At 39.7% G+C, this 23723-nt stretch overlaps 1 protein-coding gene across 3 annotated transcripts in view; it reads left to right on the forward strand.

The window, feature by feature from the left end:
- IQCM (IQ motif containing M) overlaps positions 1–21290 on the forward strand; it is a 509303-nt gene extending 488013 nt beyond the window's left edge. Inside the window, exon 14 of one of the 3 annotated variants that reach the window (XM_059876235.1) lies at positions 20707–21287. In XM_059876235.1, coding sequence (XP_059732218.1) covers positions 20707–20810 — 104 coding nt within the window. In that variant the 3' untranslated portion in view covers positions 20811–21287. Of the gene's footprint in view, positions 1–20706 lie in introns of all 3 variants that reach the window. The other 2 variants (XM_059876237.1, XM_059876236.1) reach the window with 2 other exon arrangements.
- The last annotated feature ends 2433 nt before the right edge of the window (positions 21291–23723 follow it).

Raw genomic sequence — 23723 nt, forward strand, 5'->3', positions numbered from 1 at the left:
ACTGAGTTTGTCTCTCAAAACCAGTGAATAATGACAGTAGAATTTTGAAGAGAATGTTTTTGAGAGTATGATTACAGATTGATTTTTATAAAGGTAGGTTTGTTTATGAGAAAAAAAAATTAAAGTCCTATCTGACGAACTTAAGAAATAAAACTCATTTTTTGATCAGTTTAGTGGAAATTACTTTGAGCTCAGGAAAACTAATCTGTGCAAATCCCCATTCACACTTACTGTCCCTGTGAATTTAGATTCGCTCCTAACCTCTCTGCACTCTATTTCCATATGGAACTACCTTACAGGGTTCTTAGGGAAATTACATTTAAAGTTTATTCATCTTCATGCCCATTGGTTTAATAGGTACATCTTCTGAAGTTCTTTTTATTCTAAGCCTCAGTGAACATTGTATACTAAATTATAATTTTTTGTACCTAAAACTTGTTATCACTAGCAGATTCTGTGAGTCTATGACCAGAGTACAACTTTAGATTATATAAAATGTAAAGGCAATGAAAAGATAAACTGAAGAAATACAATTGTACTATAAAAAACTGAAACATTTATGTGAAAATGTATTAAATTATGTCTTGATAGTCAGCTGTAGGTTCTGTAGGCACTGCGGTTACTCGAGAGGGATGAAGCTCAACCTTCGGCATTTATGCCTTCTTGATCTTGAGAAAATTATTTAACCTGCGAGCATCAGGTTCCTCATTTGTCAGTTCAGTTCAGGGGCTCAGTCACGTCTGACTCTGCGACACCGTGGACTGCAGCCGCCAGGCCTCCCTGTCCATCACCAACTCCCGGAGTTCACCTGAACTCATGTCCATGGAGTCGGTGATGCCATCCAACCATTTCATCCATTGTCATCCCCTTTTCCTCCTGCCCTCAATCTTTCCCAGCATCAGCGTCTTTTCAAAAGAGTCAGCTCTTCGCATCAGGTGGCCAAAGTATTGGAGTTTCAGCTTCAGCATCAGTCCTTCCAATGAACACCCAGGACTGATCTCCTTTAGGATTGACTGGTTGGATCTCCTTGCTGTCCAAGGGACTCTCAAGACTCTTCTCTAACACCACAGTTCAAAAGCATCAATTCTTTGGCGCTCAGCTTTCTTTATAGTCCAACTCTCACATCCATATGTAACCACTGGAAAAACCATAGCCTTGACTAGATGTACCTTTGTTGGCAAAGTAATGTCTCTGCTTTTGAATATGCTGTCTACGTTTGTCATAACTTTCCTTCCAAGGAGTAAGTGTATTTTAATTCACAGCTGCAGTCACCATCTGCAGTGATTTTGGAGCCCCCCAAAAAAGTCTCTCACTATTTCCACTGTTTCCCCATCTATTTGCCATGGAGTGATGGGACCAGATGCCATGATCTTAGTTTTCTGAACGTTGAGCTTTAAGCCAACATTTTCACTCTCCTCTTTCACTTTCCTCAAAAGGCTCTTTAGTTTTTCATCACTTTCTGCCATAAGAGTGGTATTATCTGCATATCTGAGGTTATTGATATTTCTCCCAGCAATCTTGATTCCAGCTTGTGGTTCATCCAGCCCAGCGTTTCTCATGATGTACTCTGCATATAAGTTAAAGAAGCAGGGTGACAATATACAGCCTTGACATACTCCTTTTCCTATTTGGAATCAGTCTGTTGTTCCATGTCCAGTTCTAACTGTTGCTTCCTGACCTGCATACAGATTTCTCAAGAGGCAGGTCAGGTGGTCTGGTATTCCCATCTCTTTTAGAACTTTCCACAGTTTATTGTGATCCACACAGTCAAAGGCTTTGGCATAGTCAATAAAGCAGAAATAGATGTTTTTCTGGAACTCGCTTGCTTTTTCAATGATCTAGTGGATGTTGGCAATTTGATCTCTTGTTCCTCTGCCTTTTTCTAAATCCAGCTTGAACATCTGGAAGTTCTCTGTTCACCTATTGCTAAAGCCTGGCTTGGAGAATTTTGAGCATCACTTTGCTAGCATGTGAGATGAGTGCAACTCTATGGTAGTTTGAACAGTCTTTGGCATTGCCTTTCTTTTGGATTCGAATAATAATTGATGTTTTCCAGTCCTGTGGCCGCTGCTGAGTTTTCCAAATTTGCTGGCATATTGAGTGCAGCACTTTCACAGTATCATCTTTTAGGATTTGAAATAGCTCAACTGGTATTCCATCACCTCCACTAGCTTTGTTCGTAGTGATGCTTTCTAAGGCCCACTTGACTTCACATTCCAGGATATCTGGCTCTAGGTGAGTGATCACACCATCGTGATTATCTGGGTCATGAAGATCTTTTTTGTACAGTTCTTCTGTGTATTCTTGCCACCTCTTCTTAATATCTTCTGCTTCTGTTAGGTCCATACCATTTCTGTCCTTTATCAAGCCTATCTTTGCATGAAAGGTTCCCTTGGTATCTCTAATTTTCTTGAAGAGATCTCTGGTCTTTCCCATTCTATTATTTCCCCCTATTTCTTTGTACTGATCACTGAGGAAGGCTTTCTTATCTCTCCTTGCTATTCTTTGGAACTCTGAATTCAAATGGATATGTCTTTCCTTTTCTCCTTTGCTTTCGCTTTTCTTCTTTTCTCAGCTATTTGTAAGGCCTCCCCAGACAGCCATTTGTAAATAGGGATAATGAAAGCACTTGTCAGAGCCTCCAATGAGCACCTATTGCCCCATCTCAATAAACATTAGCAATTATCATCATCTTCCTCATCATCATCATTAAGTACCTGCTATGTATTTCAAACTCTGATTGAGGGTTCAACTAACAAAGTATCTGAAATGAATCGTCAGGTCAGTGAATTATTCCTTTGTTAAACAAGTCAAGTTATCTCCATATTTACTACTTGAATTGGAGACTAATAATCTATATTTTTTCACTAATAAATTTGCACTTTTAAAAAATTGTTTTTCAATTTGAAAGGCAATGTGTGTGTGCATGTGCTAAGTCACTTCAGTCATATCCGACTCTTTGCAACTCCATGAAGTGTAGCTCACCAGGCTCCTCTGTCCAGGAGATTCTCCAGGCAAGAATACTGGAGTGGGTTGCCGTGCCCTCCTCTAGAGCATCTTCCTGACCCCTATAGTGTAAAAATTAGTGATAAATCATTAAAACAGTCTTGTCATGTGTATTTTGCTCATGTATTAATTCATTTAATCACCACAACTGTAGATATCGGTACAGTCATTCTCCATGTTTTGCAAATATAGAAACTGAAGCCTAGAGAGATTGTTTCAAGGTTACACAGATGGGAAGCAGCAGGGTGATGGTCTGAACCCAGGTTGTATGGCCCAGAATTGTTCATAACTGGCCATTTAATGCTACCTGACTAACTCAAGCTCTGGAGTAATGCAGGCCTGGTTTTTCACTCACAGTTCACCACTTACCACGACCAGTTCCTTAGCTCTTCCAATCCTGAGTTTCCTCTTCTGTTCAACCATTATGATATTAGTAGTTAGACAACAGAGAATTTTATTCCCTAGAATTCAAGGGGATAGAAATAGATTGAGACTTACCCCAGAATCAATCATAGTAGAAAAAAAAATTGTCTTTCCAGATATGACCATTTTTTCCTACTATGCTTGATTCTAGATGTATTACAGAAGTAGAGAGGTAGGGTGAGGACAGATTTCAGGAGCACATGCGTGTTAACAGCACAGGAATAAAAGGAGAAGATAGGGATGACTGGAGACAGTTCTTGATGTTTGGATGAGAGAGAAAGAAATGCTTTTTAAATTTTTTTTTTTTTTTTAAGCAACTGCCATGAATGGTTAAATATTTAGGATAGTAACCAAAATGATTCATTGGGCTGATGTTGAAGAGCACTGATGAGCAGAGAAACAGTTAATATTTTTAAAGCGAGCTTCAGATGATACGTAAAAATAGTGGCTGTTGAAAGTGAAAGTTGCTCAGTTGTGTCCAACTCTTCGTGACCCCATGGACTATAACTTCCATAGAATTCTCCGGGCCAGAATGCTAGAGTGGATAGCTGTTCCCTTCTCTAGCAGATCTTCCCAACCCAGGAATCAGACTAGAGTTTCCTGCATTGCAGATGGATTGTTTACCAGCTGAGCTACCAGGGAAGCTCATGTTAGTGGCTGCTGAAAAGATGTCTAAATATTACTTTTAAATAATTTTTAAGAAGCTACATTTGGGGCATTTTCTTTTTTAAAATTTATTTATTTATTTATTTTTAATTTTTGTTTTATAATGGACTATAGTTGGGCTTCCCTAGTGGTTCAGATGGTAAAGAATCTGCCTGCAATGCAGCAGACCTGAGTTCCATCCCTGGGTAGGAAGGAGCCCCTGGCAGAGGGCATGGCAAACCACTCTAGTATTCTTGCCTGGAGAGTTTCATGGATAGAGGAGCCTGGTGGGCAATTGTCCAGGGGGTTGCAAAGAGTCAGACCTGACTGAGCGACTAAACACATACTTGATTTACAATGTTGTGTTGGCTTCAGCTTTACAGCAAAGTGATTCAGTTATATATTACATATACATATATCTATTCTTTTCCAAATTCTTTTCCCATCTAGGTTGTTACAGAATATTGAACAGAGTTCCCTGTGCTATACAGTAGGTCTTTGTGGGTTATCTGTTTTATACAATAGTGTGTATATGGGCATTTTCTTATGGTGAGTAAAAATTAGAATTCTTTATCATTACTTTAGATTATGTCAGAAATGGGATCACATGAACCCCTGAATTATATTTGGGTAGATTGTGGGATCTATAACCTAGAATTTTAAAACCAAATTGCTATACTCAGCATTAAAATTACTTTGTAAGGGACTTTCCTGGTGGTGCAGTGGATCAGAATGCACCTGCCAAGGCAAGGGACAGGGGTTCGATCCCTGGTCCAGGAAGATTCCACATGCTGTGGAGCAACTAAGACTGTGAACTACAACTAGTGAGGCCCGTGCGCCCTGGAGCCCACGCACCACAACTGCTGAGCCCGTCAGCTGCAAGCACAGAAGCCCGCTTGCCCAGAGCCTGTGTTCTGCACCAAGAAGCCATCTCAGTGAGAAGCCGCACACGGCAGCAAGGAGTAGCCCTTGCTTGCTGCAACTAGAAAAAGTCTGCACAAGGAATGAAGAGCCAGTGCAGCCAAAAATAAATAAAATTCTAAAAACTAACATTACTCTAAAATTGAGCCAAGAGTACATTTCACTTTTTTTTTTTTTTTTTCGGTCAAAGGATGCTGTAAAGGAGAAAGACATCAAAGAAACTGAACTTGTGCTAATTACAGTTGTGTTTAGGATGACCTACTTAAGACACGAAATGCCAGAAAGGAAGCACAGCTATTCAGCATCACTTAAATTTACTATAATAAGGAAGCCTAAAGAAGTACTTTTTAAAGTTTTCAATTGGATATGAGTTAACCAAGCCTCAATGGAGACCTAATTTTTGAAAGGTTTAAAATTCTTCTGTTCAGAGAATGTTCATATCAGACGAACATGGACCCCTAAGAATGTGAGAAAGTGCCCCCAGGCCTGTGGAACTTGCACAGCAAGATAATATTTTTCTTGATTCAGAATAATTATAGTAATTGAAAGATACTTGAGAAATTCATGAAGTGAAGTGAAGTCGCTCAGTCGTGTCCGACTCTTTGCGACCCTGTGGACTGTGTCCATGGGATTTTCCAGGCAAGAGTACAAGAAGCATCAAATAAAGAAAAAGGACTTGGTCATGATGAGAACGTGCCACCCAATCTCTAGGGATGGGAGTCTTTGGAAGCATGAAATGCTAATATGACCTAGATTGCTTAGAACTGGGGTTTTTCTATGAATTCAGCTCCACAAAAATGTTTCTGGGGTGGATCACTTGAATTTATCTGTTCAGTTCCTGTGCATCTTTGAGAAAGAAAAATGCTGGATATTCAGCTTGAAAATTAACTTCCATGAATTGTCAGCAATAGTAGAATGAATCTTGCAGACTCAGGAACAATTTGATGGTGTTTACATAAGGAGTTTTGCATGATAAAGATGTATTGCTTGATTTTCATCACAAAATTGGAAGCCCATCTGAGTTCTTGCTAGTGACCCCAGTCTGACACCATAGTGACAACACAGTCTGTAAAGGTAAAAGGTGATGTTATATACCTCGAGAATGATGAGGTTTGGAGAACTGGATACCCTCGGAAACAGAAAAACTACATACTGGAGATGGGTTCCCACCAAATAAGGTCCTTGTTGGTGGAGATAAATCGGTTTTTCTTATCCGTATCTAGCCTAGACTTGGTCTTACACTGGAAATTATTATTTGCTTCCAGTGTGACAAAGTCATTGTTACTGTTAGAAGTTTCTCAAGTGCAGGAAAAGTGCCTGAGCATTTTGGTAGCAGGAAGTGGCCCCATATTTACTTTGATGTGACAGGGAGTGCCATCTAGTGGCAGAGTATGACTATGAGGGTTCTTACCCTGTGAACATCCTGCTCTGAGCCTTTTCAGGAACGTGGATCCCGTATGGAAAGGGATTAAATACCTTAATAAATATGCTTGCTGAGAAATTGTCATTGCCTAGATTCAAGATCTGAGTGAAGGAAACTAGTGGAACTCTACCAGCCTGAGTCTTTCAGTATTTCCAGAGTTTTGCTCATAATAGAAGGGAGAGGTGAGATGGCAGGAAGTGAGTACACCAGAGAGAGGTACCTATCTGATCAATCAGAGAAAATTGAACAAAATGAAGAATTTCTGTTCTCAGAATTTAACCTGGGGTATGTGTGTGGGCAGAGCAGCTAGCGTTGTGTGTTGAAAACCAATCAGAATGGAGGAAAATTATACATTTCATAATCTTTACATCAGAATGTAGACACATCTATGGTAAATGGAGAATATTAAGAAAAGGTTAGAGGAAACAATTTGCTAATCCATTAGAGGAGGTCATTTGCTTGTCTGAAAGTTGCATTCATATAGCAAGCATACTACTTAAAAATATATATATATACACCCAATAAATAAATAAATACATACCAAGGCAGATGATAGTAAATTAATCTCTATCTCAGTGAAGGATGGCCAAAAAAAGAGAGAGAGAGCGAGAGAATGGCAATGATAACAGCTATAATTTATCAAGAAGTTATGGTGTATTCAAATCTAAATCAAGTACTTTATATGTATTTTCTCATTAAATTCCTGTACTAATCCTTTTAGGTAGGTACTCTTATTATCTTCATTTTTCAGTTAAAGAAAAGCAAACTAATCTTTCCTAAGAACACAGAAATGCTACGCTAGTAGTGCCAGTATCTGAATTCTGGTCTTTCTGATTCCCCAAATTGCTTTGTGCCAAAAATGTTGTCTTAGCTGCTCAGTCATGTCCAACGCTTTGTGTCTCCCATGGACGGTAGCCCACCAAGCTCTTCTGTCCATGGAATTCTCCCCAGCAAGAATACTAGAGTGAGTAGCCATTCCCTTCTCTTGGGGATCATCCTGACCCAAGTATTGAACCTGATCTCCTGCATTGCAGGCAGATTCTTTACCATCTAAGCCACCAGGGAAAGAAAGCCGTCACAGATCTAGACATCATATTGAAAAGCAGAGACATCACTTTGCCAACAAAGGTCTGTAGAGTTAAAGCTATGGTTTTTCAGTAGTTGTGTATGGATGTGAGTTGGACCATAAAGAAGGCTGAGTGCTGAAGAATAATGCTTTCAAATTGTGGTGCTGGAGAAGATGCTGGAGAGTCCCTTGGACAGCAAGGACTGTCGATCCTAAAGGGAATCAACCCTGAATATTCACTGGAAGGACTAATGCTAAAGCTGAAACTCCAATACTTTGACCACCTGATGTGAAGAACTGACTCACTGGAAAAGCCCCTGATGCTGGGAAAGATTGACGGCAGGAGGAGAAGGGGACAACAGAGGATGAGATGGTTGGATATCATCACCAGCTCAATGGACATGAGTTTGAACAAACTCCAAGAGGTAGTAAAGACTGGAAAGCCTGTTGTGCTGCAGTCCATGGCGTTTCAAAGAGTTAGACAGGACTTAGCAACTGAACAACAAAAATATCACAGGAATGTTAATCACTTCCTGGTGAGATATAGACCATTCTGCTTTGAAAGTCTGTCCTTATCTAAATCCTATTAAGTTTGATTGGATTTCAGTAAGAGCTCAATAGATTATATAACACAAACAGTTTGAGCCTTTTTTTCCAATGTGCACATATATTGAAACATTTTAATTTTCTTTTTTCTCAGAGGACAATCAGCAGTCTGAGTCTTCACTCTGGTGTTGTCCTAACATAAACTAAAATTAATAATGATGTACATGTTTATTTCTAAGTAGATTATTATAGTAATACCATACCACTTTCATTTTATGACAAGGAGATGGAAAAACCAAGGAAGGTCAAGGGATATGCTAAATTAAGGAGAACACTTGGGATAAAATACATTTGTATACATTTTTTTCCTAGGATTCAAAATGTGTTTTCTTTAGATGGACCTCCTTCTTGGTTCATCTCATATATTTGTTTGGAATATTAGGATCTACATCCATTCAGAGGAGTTTCTTACTTATATGTTTTATATAGAGTCTAAAGTCTTCTGCTTATATTACCTTGTCTTTTTTCTATCACCCCCTTAAAGAAATACGATGACGAATTTCCATTTGAAAGCTCTAAAATTGCTCTTGTGTTTCCATCTATAATGTCTTTGTTCAAAGCCTCACTGCTACACCACTGGTCAGAAAATGAAAGCCAAGTTGTGGAAGCCATCCTGGCCATTTTTATATAAACCTGGCTGAGGGGCTCCTACCGAGAGTGGATGTCTTGTAATTGGGTCTGAAAGATCCAAAAAAGTTTCAGACAAGGTGGAAGAGGTTGGCATTCTTTGCCATTTTGACATGACTAAGTACAAACTTACTTGGAGACAAGTAAGTTGTTCTGGCTGTCTACTAAACATTCTGTTCCAAAAAGAAGAATGATACCATATGAAGAATTAAGAATTTTATTTCCATAGTTTATTACATCAACACTTTTAGGGAGAAAAATCATATAATATCGATAGATACAAAAAGAGTCAATTGTGAAAACTGAACAAGCATCTAAATAAATAAATAGATATGTAAGTAAGTAAGTGACTATGTGCTTAGTTGTGTCCAACTATTTGCAGCTCCATGGTCTGTAGCCTGCCAGGCTTCCCTGCCCATGGAACTTTCTAGGCAAGAATACTGGAGCGGGGTGCCATTTCCTACTCCAGGGGATCCTTCCAACCCATGGATCGAAACTGCATCTCTTGCATCTCCTGCATTGGCAGGTGGATTCTTTACTATTAGCACCTCCTGGGAAACTCTAAGTAATTAAGTAAGTAAATAAATAAAAATGAGTGAATAAATAAATCTGAGAGGAGATCTAGAAAACTACATATTTAAGGTAGAAGCAGGCAAGATAGTACTCAAAAAAAATACAGAAAAAATGACCTCAGTTAGATATAAAAATTGCTAAGTCACTTCAGTCCCTCTTCCAGGGGATCTTCCCCACCCAGGGATCAAACCCGCGGCTCCTGTGGCTCCTGCATTGCAGGTGGATTCTTTACCACTGAGCCATCAGGGAAGTCCTGTATATATACTACTATGTGTAAAATAGATAGCCAGTGGGAAGCTACTGTGTAGTACAGGGAGCTCAGCTCTGTGGTGAGCTCTGTGATGACCCAGAGGGGTGGGATGGGTGTGAGAGGGATGCTTAATTGGGAGAGGATAAATGTATGTATGGAGAAGGCAATGGCACCCCACTCCAGTACTCTTGCCTGGAAAATCCCATGGACGGAGGAGCCTGGTGGGCTTCAGTCCATGGGGTCGCTGAGAGTCGGACACGACTGAGTGACTTCACTTTCACTTTTCACTTTCATGCATTGGAGAAGGAAATGGCAACCCACTCCAGAATTCTTGCCTGGAGAATCCCAGGGACGGGGGAGCCTGGTGGGCTGCCGTCTATGGGGTCGCACAGAGTCGGGCACGACTGAAGCGACTTAGCAGCAGCAGCAAATGTATGTTAATTAACTTGATTGTGATAAGCATTTCACAATACATATGTACAACAAGAAAATAATTTATGGGTTGAAATTTTTTAAACAACTATGGTTTCCAATGAGTTCTTATCAAATGTTCTGCAATCCATATATGGATCAAGAATTACTTATGGCCTGATAAAACATGTCATTGATAGTAATAATGTTAGCTTTAGGTATTGGTACAAAGAGAAAGTAAGATAATACAAGTAAAGCACACAGCACATTGCCTGGCAAAGAATAAATGTACACTAAAATGACATCTGTTATCCTTGTTCTTATTCTTTTTTAAATGCTGAAATGATACATTTTTTGAAAGAATTTCACAGAGGTGAAGTGCCTTTCTCATCCCATCGTATCAGCAGGAACATGTTGTCAATATAACTTATCCGCAGTGATATTATCCTTAATCACCTGGCCAAGGCATTTGTCAGGTTTTTCTACTCACTATTTATGGAAACAGGGAGATATATATAGAAATACTTTAGTAACTTTCTTCTCAACCACCTTCTGCAGTCTATTTATGAAAGCATGTAACCAAGTCCAACTGATACTGGGGGAAGGAGTGGGGAGGAATGGAGGAATAAAGCTTTTTGCCTGGAGATGGGAGTTTCTACAATAAATTGTTAAGAATTACTAGATATTTTCAATAACATTTACTTATGTATATTCATTTCCTAATACGAGTTATGATCTAAAACTATATTATTCTGTTGTTATTGTTCAGATTGTTTCAGCATTAGACATTGGGAGTTTTTTTCAGGTTGGCTTCTCAGTTTTTTTAATGCTTCCTTAGGCAACACAAGGTTCTGCAGACTCATCTTGTAGTACCTGCCCTAGTCCTAGAACCAACCATTTTTCCAGGAGTCCTGGTTCCGTTTATTGGAGAATAATCTTTAGAGACCAAAATCTGGGCACTGGGTGTGCTCATTGCTACTGAGGTATCACTCTTTCCAGGCTCTCTGGGTGGACAATTCTAGGAAACACACACACGAATGCAAACCCCTGTTTGTACCCGTAGTTATAATCATGTCTGTATCTCTCCTTCTGTGTCAGTCCATCTGCATTTTATCTTTAGGCTCCAGAAATCTGGTCAAAGCATTGTTTTCCAAAGTTACTTAGATAAGTTCCTTTCCTCTCGCCGCACCCCTTTCAAGGAGTTGACATGATTTTTGGTGAAACCTGTATTTCCTGATTGCATAGTATACAGAGTCAAGTCTTTCACATGGAAAATATTTCCCTGCTAAATATTTCCCAGACTGATTGAAATTAATCAGTCTGATTAAAATTAGAAATATTTCCCACTGATTTCTTTCATGTCAATGTTCTGTAAGCTCTTTTTCTATCATTTCTGTTTTTATGCTATTCATTGTTTATATTATGCCATCTAATTTTATCATTTATTCTTACTTTGTGTCAGGAGCCCATTTATAACAAGCCTGCTCTCTCTCTTCCTTTCATCTTGAGAGACATCCTCAATGTGATCTTTCCTCCTTGCTGGCCACTGGTGGTGTGAATCTCACCACCTGGACCTCAGGAACCATACACTGGCCCCGGTATTCATATCTGCCACGGCCTCAGCAGTTAAGTTCATATATTCTGTTTGCTCCCTGTCCTGACCTTAGACATCCTTCAGTCAGACAGCCTGCCCAGAATTCCCGTATCCCCTTGGGATGCTCCAGCTCTCAGTAGCTGTCTTCACAGCACATCAGGCTGCAGAGCCATCACTGAGGCACTGCCCACAGCCACTGCTCTGGCGCCATATTGGCCCCATGATGTCTTCTAAGTGATTTGCTGACCCCTTCAAAAAAAAAGCCCTTTACTCCCAGATTTTTCCACCACCTATTCATGTTTTCTACCATTGAGGGTTCCCATTTTCTCTTCCCCTAGGGCAAAATACAAGAGTGAGGGTGTCTGGCCCCATCTCAAGAGTTCATGGATATTTCCTCTTTCATTCCCCCACCAGTCTGTTAGCTCACGTCTCTAAGTTGGAAAGCGTTCTCATGTAATCACACATTTTTCCTTACCATATGGCTCCACGTGCCAAGTGCTTCAGATTCCAGTTTCTTGAATCCCCCCAATGCTGCACTTTCTGAGCAAAGCCATATTCTTCCAAGTAGAAGTCCTCCTTTAGAAAATATTGCTATTGCTTAAAACCTCCTTCTTGAAATGCAATGGTGTTTTTTTGTTCTAGGATTTTTCTGCCTGAGGGTAACACGTATCTGGAATGTCACAAAATTATTCACCTCATTTTAAATGGCTATGTTTATTAAATAGCTATATGTTTTCTGTTTCTCTTTACAGATAACTAATAAGAGAGCTGATTGCTTAAAAACTCAAGAATAGAATATTTGTTAGTTTGTATAATTTTTTCACTATTTCAAGATTGATACTCATCAGAAATGAGGTGATTACTTTTAGTCACCCTCAAGGAAGCTATTGGTGTGTGCATGTGAGCTAAGTCTCTCAGGCGTGTCTGACTCTTTGCAACCCTAGGGACTGTACCTGCCAGGCTCCTCTGTCCAACTTGGATATTTCAAAACAATATCCAACTATGTATACACATGTATGTGGCTGACCTTAGGCGTCCTTCGGTCAGACAGCCAGATATATGTGTATACATGACATACACATATATGTATATGTAGATACATACATGAGGAGGGCACAGCAACCCACTCCAGGATTCCCGCCTGGAGAATCCCATGGACAGAGGAGCCTGGTGGGCTACAGTCCATAGGGTTGCAAAGAATCAGACACAATTGAAGTGACTTAGCACGCAGCATGCATGCAGATACATATATAGTCCCCAAATAGTGGCCTGTAGAATTTTCGACCTACTGTTGGGCAGCCTCTGGCCTCTTTGAAAGCAGCCCCATAACGGAAGCTATTTCTAGCAGTTCTCCTAAGATGTCTCCCTTGTGCTCCCCTCTGGGCCACAGCATGGACTACGCCCCGTCCCCGCCCCAGCCCCTGGCAGTTAGTTCCATGTGCTGCTGCCACTCTGAAGTTCAGGAAGGCTGATGGGGGCGTCCTGCTGATGCTGTGGCCACCAGTACCTGTCCAGGCCACGCTGTGCTGTTCCCACGTGGGCCTAGGCCAGCCTGCTGAAGAGAAAAGCCCCTCTCCTGGCTTTCATACCCTGGTTCCCTCAATCTCAGAGCACTGATGCCCTGTACTCTCAGCTCCGTGCTCTGTGAGGATCTGCAGGAATGGGATGGAGGGTGGAAGGGGAGCTCGAGACGGAGGGGATGTGTGTATGTGTATAGCTGATTCACCTCCCTGTGTAGCAGAAACACAGGGTTATAGAGCAGTTATACTCCCAGACTGTATTTTTGCTTTGTATTGACTATGATAATTTTCTGGTGGGCAGGGCCATTATATTTTGTTAGGTAGATACTTTCATTTTTTATACTAAATGTCTTTGAGTAGCATAATAATCGCTGTTTTTTTGTTTTCTTTCTGGATTAGGAAATGAAGGCCCAGAAAGGGCTCATCTCATGCCTTTTACACCACCTCCTAATACTTAGCATGAACCCAAACAGATAGGACTAAATAGATCCTCAGTGCCCTAAATGTGTGTTTTATTTTCCAACACAATCTATGTTTGTTTTCTTTCCAAGTTGCTCTACAAACATTCATTTTGAAACACTGACAAAAGTAGCCAATAATGTAGAATAATATATAACCTTGACTGGGTCAGAGAAATGGCATGAAAAATCATAAAACAGACTTGTGAACATAAAAACATAGAGGTGGTTTCAAAGAAAACAGAGGGCAAAAGCTTACTTTGAGCCTTTGGGGAAAATCTAGTTTCTGTTTTCTGAAAAGACAGCCTATTAAATGAGTATTAAGCATGTTGTCTGTTTTTATTGGATTATTTTCTCAAGTTGAAGTCATTTATTTAAATTATTGAATATCAGCAAAGATCTAACTTCTGATTACTTATTCATTATTTATAGTAAAAGTGACTTTTACCGTATATTCCAATCTGCTGCTGCTGCTAAGTTGCTTCAGTCGTGTCCGACTGTGTGTGACCTCATAGACAGCAGCCCACCAGGCTCCTCTGTCCCTAGGATTCTCCAGGCAAGAACACTGGAGTGGGTTGCTATTTCCTTCTCCAATGCATGCATGCATGCTAAGTCGCCTCAGTCGTGTCTGAAGTGTCTGCAACCCTATGGACAGCAGCCCACCAGGCTCCTCTGTCCACAGGATTCTCCAGGCAACAACACTGGAGTGGGTTGCCATTTCCTTCCCCAATGCATGCATGCATTCTAAGTCACTTCAGTCGTGTCCGACTCTGCAACCCTATGGACAGCAGCCCACCAGGCTCCGCTGTCCACAGGATTCTCTAGGCAAGAATACTGGAGTGGGTTGCCATTTCCTTCCCCATATTCCAATCTAGAAACTTGACAATTGTTAATATGTATTTATATAAATAATATATAAATAAATATATAAATTATATTATAAATAAATAAATAATTATAAAATAATATAATTATTAAATAATATAAAAATAATAAATAATAAATATAATATATTTATAAATTATATAAATAATAATAAAATAATATATAAATAATATATAAATATATATATAAATAATATTTATAAATAATTTAAATAATATATTTTATATAAATAATATATAAATAATTTATAATATAATATAATATATAAATAATATAAATAAATAATAAAATAATATATAAATAATATATATAAATAATATATAAATAATAATATTAAATTATAAAATATATCTGTTTAAAATATAGATAAGCAGAAAGACTAAAGCTAAATTATAATTCCATCCACTGTGAATATTTTGGTATTTAATACTGTACATGGTTTCCTATGTGTATAACTTTAAAACAAAAGCAAAAACCTGGAATCTACACGATACTGCTTTGTAACCGGCTTTTCTATTTAAAATGAATTATAGCATATAGGGGTTTATAAAATGTTTCTATGACATATTATTTTTCTTGGACAAGATTGATCAGTGCTTTTATTGAGGACCAAGTTTAAGTGTTAATAAAAGAGATTTCCAGAAGGTGTAAAAAAAATTACAAATGTTCCTGAAATGAGTTCTTGTCATACAACAGGTGAACATCTCTGAAGAAGACTTCACAGAGCCAAAAAAAGAAACAGGATGGCCTAATTACTGAGCACCTCCTGTGGGCCAGGTGTTTTCCTTCTGGCATCTCACTTACTCTCACTACTATCCTAGAGAGTAGGTACAGTTACCATCTCTGCTTTCTATATAAGGAAATCCAGGCCCAGGGAGTTGAGTCCTTTGCTTGAAGGTTCTATGACATAGTTTAAAGTTCTTGGTTGAAGTTGTTTTCATCTAGAGAAGTTTTTTATTTGTCCTTGGTACCCAGCAAACTCTAAATTTATTTAAGGTATTTGGACCACACAGGTGACATGAACTGGGGCATCAAACCAATGGCAGCTTTGAGGCTCTGCTCCATCTACCCTGCCTCAGGAAAAAGGGAAAGTTTCCTTGCTCCCCTTCTTTGAAATTTTCTCTTCTCTTTTCTTCCCTTCCCTTTCCTTCCCTCCTCTCTCTCTCTAACTCTCTCTCTCTCTCTCTTTTTTTTTTTTGGTATTATCCCACTTACTCTGATCATGTAACCCTCTGGGCCCATGCCTTCAATTGTGGTCTCCTGCTGGGCTCCCCATTTTGAGTGAACTCTATGCTTTGCCTCTTGATGCTTTTCCCCTCACAAAGCTGTAGCTCAGACATCCAGTTCAGTTCAGTCATTCAGTCGTGTCTGACTTTTTGCTACCCCATGGACTGCAGCATGCCAGGCTTCTCTTTCCTTCACCAGTTCCCAGAGATTGCTCAAACTCATGTCCATCAAATTGGTGATGCCATCCAACCATCTCATTCTCTGTCATCCCCTTCACCTCCTGCCTTCAATCTTTCCCAGAATCAGGGTCTTTTCAAATGAGTCAGCTCTTCGTATCAGGTGGCCAAAGGATTGAAGTTTCAGCTTCAGCATCAATCCTTCCAATGATGTTCAAGACTGTTTTCCTTTAGGATGGACTGGTTTGATCTTCTTTCAGTCCGAGGGACTCTCAAGAGCATTCTTCTACACAGTCCAAAAACATCAGTTCTTTGGTGCTCATCTTTCTTTGTTTCTTCTTTCTAATTTCCTTTTCAGACATCCAAGGCTCAGCAGAAGACCTCAGAACAACAGCAGAAGTAAACTGGCTTTAGCACTTTGACAATACCCACTGTGGGTACATGCTAAATTGCTTCAGTCTGTCCAACTCTGCATGACCGTATCAGCTGTAGCCCCCCAGGCTCCTCTGTCCATGGGATTCTCCAGGCAAGAACACTGGAGTGGGTTGTCGTGCCCTCCTCCAGGGGGTCTTCCCGACCCAGGGATCAAACCCGAGTCTCTTACGTTTACCTGCATTGGCAGGTTCTTTAGCTAGATTTACCAGCACCGCCCAGGAAGCCCAAATATCCACTAAGATTACTCATTTTACTTTTTTTTTTTTAGCCTTTATTTTCTTCCTTATCTGCCAATTCAGCAATACAGCTTAAAATATATTTAATATTTTATTCAAGATTTGAGTATTTTTAATCAAAACGATTGTTTTCTGAATCTGTCTCACCATATAAGAAAAATGAAGGTCAAGAATATTTACTTTGAATGATTAAAAATATATCATGTATACTCACATTTTTATCCTCCCTAATATGGACGATCCTTTATTTAGTTGAAATATTTATGAAATAACAAATTATGCAATTTAGGATTCTGCTCCCAGTCCCACTTCAAGTCAGCAACTAAGATTCTGGTAGGCAATTTCAATGTGTGGGATTTTTTTCCCCCATGTCAACAAGCAATTCTCTGCCACCAGCTGGGAGTCCTTCAGTCTTATTCAGTTCTGGTAGAGTCTACCTGGAGAGAGTGTCAACTCCCAATCAGACCCCCTAGGCTCAGGGCTCCATCCCAGGAGACAATCTCCCATTTTCGATGCAAATCGATAGTAGGTTTCAGGACTTCCCTGGTGCTAATGCAAGGGGGCTTGATTCTATCCCTGGCAAGGTGTTAGATCCCACACGCCACACCTAAGAGTCTTCATCCTGCAACTAAAGATCACATGTGCAACAGTGAAGATCTTGCATGCTGCAACTCATACCCGGGGCAGCCAAATAGAGAAATATTCTTTATAAAGTGGTAGATCATCAAGGTACCCACAACTTGTGCTCAACTTGGCTACAAATCAGAGATTCGCATGACCCCCTCCTCAGGTTTTATTAATTTGTTAAAGCAGCTCACAGAACTCAGGGAGACACTTCCTTACATTTACTATTTTATTGAAGGATGGGATAAAAGATGCCCAAGAACAGCCAGTGGGAGAGATCAGGAGGGTGAGATCTGGGAGAGCCCCCTACTTCTGTCCTTATGGCATCACCCTCCAAGTCTGAGGATGTTTTCATCCACCTGGAAGTTTTCTGAACCCCACATTATTGGGATTTTTACAGAGGCTTTATCACATAGGTGTGAGAGTGTTAGTCATTCAGTCTTGTGGGACACTTTGCAACCCCCATGGACTGTAGCCCGCCAGGCTTGTCTATCCCTGGGATTCTTCAGGCAAGAATACTGAAGTGGGTTGCTATTCCTTTCTCCAGGAGATCTTCCTGACCCAGGGATCGAACCCAGGTCTCCTGCACTGCAGGCAGATTCGTTACCCTGTGAACCACCAGGGAAGAACATCACATAGGCGTGATGGACCATTAATTCCATTTCCAGCCCTTGTCTCTCCCTGGAGAAGTGTTGATGGGGAGACTAAAAGTTCTAAGCTTCTAATCATGGCTGGTGACCAGCACCCTTCCAGGAACCCACCCAGTCACCTCATTAGAACCAAAGGTGCTCCCAGCACTGATATCACTTAGGAAATTGTGTTTTAGGAGCTTTGTGCCAGGAACTGGGGGCAGAGACCAATTGATACACCTTTTTTATTATCTCATGCAATTGTTAGTGGATTTTCTTTGTAAAGCCTACCTATATTATAATTTCAGCATAAATAATAATTCAGCAACTATATTTTGAATACTTATGAATTTTCAGACACATTTTTAACTAATAGGCTTTCTATGTTTGAGGGATTTTAGGTTTATGGAACCATTAGTGGAGAGTATAAAGTGTTCCCTTATACTCTCTCACTTGCAACTCCCTCCTCCCGGTCCCTGTTATTAACACCTTAGTGTGGTACATTTGTTATAACTGATGAGTCAATATTAATACATTATTGTTGTAAATAAGTCTCTTTTCTAAAAAAAGATTATTGGAGTGTAGTTGCTTTACAATGTTGTTTTAGCCACATTGTAAACATGGCAAAGTGAATCAGCTCTACGTATACACATATCCTGGCTTCTCCGGTGGCTCAGCAGTAAAGAACCTGCCTGCAATGCAGGAGCTGCAGGGGCCATGAGTTCGATCCCTAGGTCAGGAAGATCTGCTGGAGGAGGGCATGGCAACCCATTCCAGTATTCTTGACTGGAGAACTCCATGGACAGAGGAGCCTGGCGGGCTACAGTCTGCTGCTCAGTCTCTTCAGTCGCGTCCGACTCTGTGCGACACCATAGACGGCAGCCCACCAGGCGCCCCCGTCCCTGGGATTCTCCAGGCAAGAACACTGGAGTGGGTTGCCATTTCCTTCTCCAATGCATGGAAGTGAAAAGTGAAAGTGAAGTCGCTCAGTCGTGTCCGACCCTCAGTGACCCCATGGACTCCAGCCCACCAGGCTCCTCCGTCCATGGGATGCTCCAGGCCATTGCAGTCTACAGGGTTGCAAAGAGTTGGACGTGACTGAAGAGACTTAGCACAGCACAGCATACACATATCCCCTCTCCTCTTTCTGGATTTACTTCCCATTTTGGTCACCACAGAGAGTTGGGTAGAGGTCCCTGAGCTCTACTTTTGGTTCTCACTGGCTATCTATTTTATACATAGTATCAACAGTGCCTATGTGTCAACCCCCATCTCCCAATTCACCCCATGCCCCCTTCCCCCTTGGTTTTCTGTGTCTGTGTCTCTAGTTCTACTTTGTAAATAAGATGATCTATACCAATACTTTCATATTCCACACATATGCACTAATATAGGTATTTGTTTCTCTGTCTGACTTCATTCTGTTGTATCTCTTGATACATGTTTTTGAATCCTTTTAGCAATCAGACAAGATGTATGTTATCCCTATTTCAAAAAAAAAATGAAGCTAAGATTGAGTATTAAATTTTGATTCACTCACAAGTGTATAAGAACAAGAGCTTCGACCAATATATTTACCTTCTCTTCTATTTTACCTGCTTTGAATAATCCTGTATTTCAGCTATTTTCTGCTTATTGAAGTGTACGCTTAGTATTGCATATTATTAAAAATTTTCCATAGGAAATCATTGTATTTTGAGATCTCATCTTTAGAACTAACTCACTTATCTTGTATAACTACTATATTTTGCTGTGCTTAGTCGCTCAGTCGTATCTGACTCTTTGTGACCCCGTGGACTGTAGCCCACCAGGCTCCTCTATCCATGGGGATTCTCCAGGCAAGAATACTGGAGTGGGTTGCCATGCCCTCCTCCAGGGGATCTTCGCAACCTGGGACTGAACCCAGGTCTCCCACATTGCAGGCAGATTCTTTACCTTCTGAGCCACCAGGAAAGCCCAACTATTATATTAGGACACTGGTTGGTGATGGCCTTTTCCTGTGATCACACCTGCAATGAAAATTACCGTTACTAATTGTTTTATGAATACTCTGTAGTCTAATTTAGTTTTGTTATTATAAGCCTTGTTCTTTATCTAATGGCAATATAGATAAGCATGAAAACAACAATGCTCTGCTTTTGGCTTAACAGCACATCATCGTTTATTTTCTTTTAGTAATGAGGAGTGTTCTTCTCATAACTTTAAATGTTCTTTTGGGTAGTTGTTTATGTTTTCATTTAAGAACAACAGTAGTTTTGCAGAGCCAAATAGACTACCACGTCTGTAAGTTAGTCCTGTGGGTAATGGTGTCTGCAGTAAATCTGTGGCTTTATTTCTTTTTCTAAAAAAAAATCTTTGACTGCACTGGGTCTTTGTTGCAGTTCAGGGTTCTCTGGCTGAGGTGTGTGGGCTCAGTGGTTGCAGTGTGTGGGCTTAGTTACGCCACGGCATGTGGGATCTTAGTTCCCTGACCAGGGATGGAACCCACGTCCCCTGCTTTAGGAGGTAGATTCTTAACTACTGGTCCACCAGGGAAGTCCCTTTTGTTTCTTATTTGAATGCATTTCATTCATAAAGATGAATCAAGTATAAGCCGTCTCTACAAAGAATGCTTTGTATTGATTTGAATATCAGTGTCAGAACTGATTTCATTGTAAAGCAAAAGTTTTCACTGTTGCTGTTCTTATGGCCAAACATATGTTGCATCCAACTTACTTCATTATGCTGTATATTGGTGGGGTCCAGATTCTGCCATCCTTTCTCTCAACTTTTTGGTTCAATGTCATTCTTGCTGAATTTCATGTCAGGATATATAATGTAATGAATACACCCGAAGGAAATGTGCCAAAGTCAAATCTGTTTCAGCACCACCATAACTGATTTTCTATAACATTTGATGATTTCAAAAGCATGGTACATTCCGTTATAGAATTTAAAATTCATTAATGTAATTATATATTTTGTCTGACAGTAAGTGGGCATCCAGTACTCAAAAGAGCTAACATCCGGATTGTTGGAAAGCTGGTGGCCGCATCTATAAGAGAAAGGAAAATGAGACAACGGTATTCATCATGAGAAGTAAGATAGTGTTTTCAAAACAATTTTGTTACCTTAAGAGTTGAACCTATCTCCCCAAAGACATAGATTAGCATTGGCCATGGATTAATTCTGTATCAACTGGAAAAAAGGACAAGTATCTTTGAACATCCAAAGAAGAACTTCCACAAGACGGTCTATAATTACTAAATGTCTTCAGATGAACCGTTCATTGGATCTTTTTTATAAATAACATCTGCTTAATCATAATGGAGTAGAAATCACATAGTATCAAGTATTCCTTTCATTGGACTCAAATTTGGTTTGTTTCAGGACCAATAAATGCTGTAAAAAAGTTAAAATTCTTATTTTATTTTTAAACTTTACAATATTGTATTAGTTTTCCCAAATATTGAAATGAATCCGCCACAGGTATACATATGTTCCCCATCCTGAACCCTCCTCCCTCCTCCCTCCCCATACTATCCCTCTGGGTCGTCCCAGTGCACCATTAAACATTTGTTTCCATTTTTGGAAATGATTTCTCAAAGTGTGTTTTAAAATATATTATTTTATTAGTGTAGTCATCCTATTATGCTTCCCCTATCTTATTGCTCACTTGAAAGTGAACAACTGAGAGTTAATGTGTAGTATTCCTGAGTTCCCTGCCTTAATTTGGAAAAGATCTGAGGCACAGTGGCTGACACCAGTCCCTTAAGAATCTTGAATTTAAATTTATCAGTCTGTCCATCATCCATCCATCTATCCATCATTCCTTCCCTCGTCCCTCTGTTCCTCCTTTCATCTGTGAATGAGATTGGAGAAATAGGTGAAGGCGTGAACCTAGCAGAACATAATCCACACACAGCACAGTGACTTGGCATGAAGAAAGAGGCAGGGATTGCGTGACAGGCAGTCCATTTTCCCAGTCCTCACCCTAGTCTGTTACCTCTGTAATAGACACTTGCTGCTAAGTCACTTCAGTCATGTCTGACTCTGTGTGACCCCATAGACAGCAGCCACCAGGCTCCCCCATCCCTGGGATTCTCCAGGCAAAAACACTGGAGTGGGTTGCCATTTCCTTCTCCATAGACACTTAGGTTTTGTTAAAAAAAAAAAATCCCTCAGACTACTTCATGCAATGGCGTTTGCTGTAAATATGGAAATTACTAGAGTGAAATCTTCAGAAAAGCTAATTACAAGAATCATGTAAAGTCGGGGCCCCACTAAAACCAGAACCAAGATGGACAAAAACACGTGCTGATACTCTAATTAGAAAATGTTAACAGTAAGACGTCTGATTGGGGAGGAATGAGTGCTGTAGCCAAAATAGAGAGGTTAGCTTATCTGTGAAATTAGATGATCTGTATTATCCCTGCTAATAATTGAGAAAGCTTCATTTTAAAGAGAAACATTTTACTTCAATACTGAAAAATAGCTGGAAAATATACAGTTAAATACTCACACGAGTTGAGTCCAAGCATGGTAACAGATCATCAGCCTGCTCCTTTTTATAGCGTTATTAAGGTAAAAGTTGGCTAGATTTCTGCCTCCAGTATTCCAAAAAATTGAGAGCAAAAGCATAGAATAATTATATTCTTTCATTAGAAAGGCACTTACAAACTAAAACATAAGATATCCTAATGAGTCCTATGTAATGAATGCCACTATTTCAAATGACAAATATATTTATAGGAGAAAACAATATAAAAACAATATCACAACTGCCTATTAACATAAAATATGAAAACTAAGCTATGATGATGACAATTGGGAGCAAGATGCCGAAGAAATTTATTTTTCCTTTAAAAAAGTGTGATTGTTCTTGTCTCATGTTTTCTACATTTGACTCCTTGATTTTTAGCTAACTGAAGTAGGGCTCCTAAATGCCTTGTAGAGGTGTGATCCTACATTAAGTTCACTGACGTGTCACTCCAGAGTTTAGAAGACAGTGTAAGGTCAGTGAAAAGGAGCCTTCACTTTTCAATAGTCAATTTCTATATAAAAATTGGCATTTGGTGCTCGTCAAAGAACAAGAAATATAGGATATGCTCTAAATGTCCACTGTGTTTTTGAGCCAACTACCTGATGGAAGTCATCACTTATATGTAAATGAACTGTCAATGGCTTGCCACTGTTGGCGATTACTGGACTGTGAAGGGTATGTCTTAATAAGAACTGAAGCTCTTCACAGACTTTGATTTACTGGAAATAAAATAGAAAAGTCCTCTGAGACTACAAAGGACACTTGTTTCAGATAAAACGTCTAGACAGTAGCAATATATTTAGGGCTTTTATTATAGCAAAACTGCAAATTAGAATGGAGTGGTGAGAAAGTTCCTGTGACCCAGCTGAGTTCTAAAACACTGCTTCTGACTAGAGTAATACAATCTTTAAAATAGCTAAGCCAAATTAAATAAAAGTGCATTAAGAAAAGAAAGCAGAAACAACAGAAGGTCAAGATTTAGGTTTCTTACAGCTCTTAAATGATCTTTGTCTTATGTCTTACCTTTTCTTATAAATCTGTATTTTTCTAAGTAAATGCAGCTATCAGAATAGTTGAAAGCCAAACTTCCATGACCCTGAAACATGGACTACCTTTCAGAAAATTCAGATTTAAGGGAATTATTCCTTGTGGACTCGTTCCTTTTCTCAGCCTCCATTCTAGAACACACAATTGAAATACTGAATTCTATGTAACTTTGTATTAATGTTGTTATAACAAAGATATATTAAATTTGCAAAATGCTTTAGAGTTTGCAGTATACTTTCACACAAAAGTGAATTTTGGAATGTGTGCACACGCGTGCATGCTCAGTCATGTCTGACTCTGTGACTCCATGGACTGTAGCCCATGAGGTTCCTCTGTCCATGGGATTCTCCAGGCAAGAATATTGGGTTGCCATTTTCTCCTCTAGGGGATCTTCCTGACCTAGGGATTGAACCGGAGTC

This window comes from Bos taurus, chromosome 17, assembly GCF_002263795.3.
Source record: "Bos taurus isolate L1 Dominette 01449 registration number 42190680 breed Hereford chromosome 17, ARS-UCD2.0, whole genome shotgun sequence".
Classification (NCBI taxonomy): Eukaryota; Metazoa; Chordata; class Mammalia; order Artiodactyla; family Bovidae; genus Bos; species Bos taurus.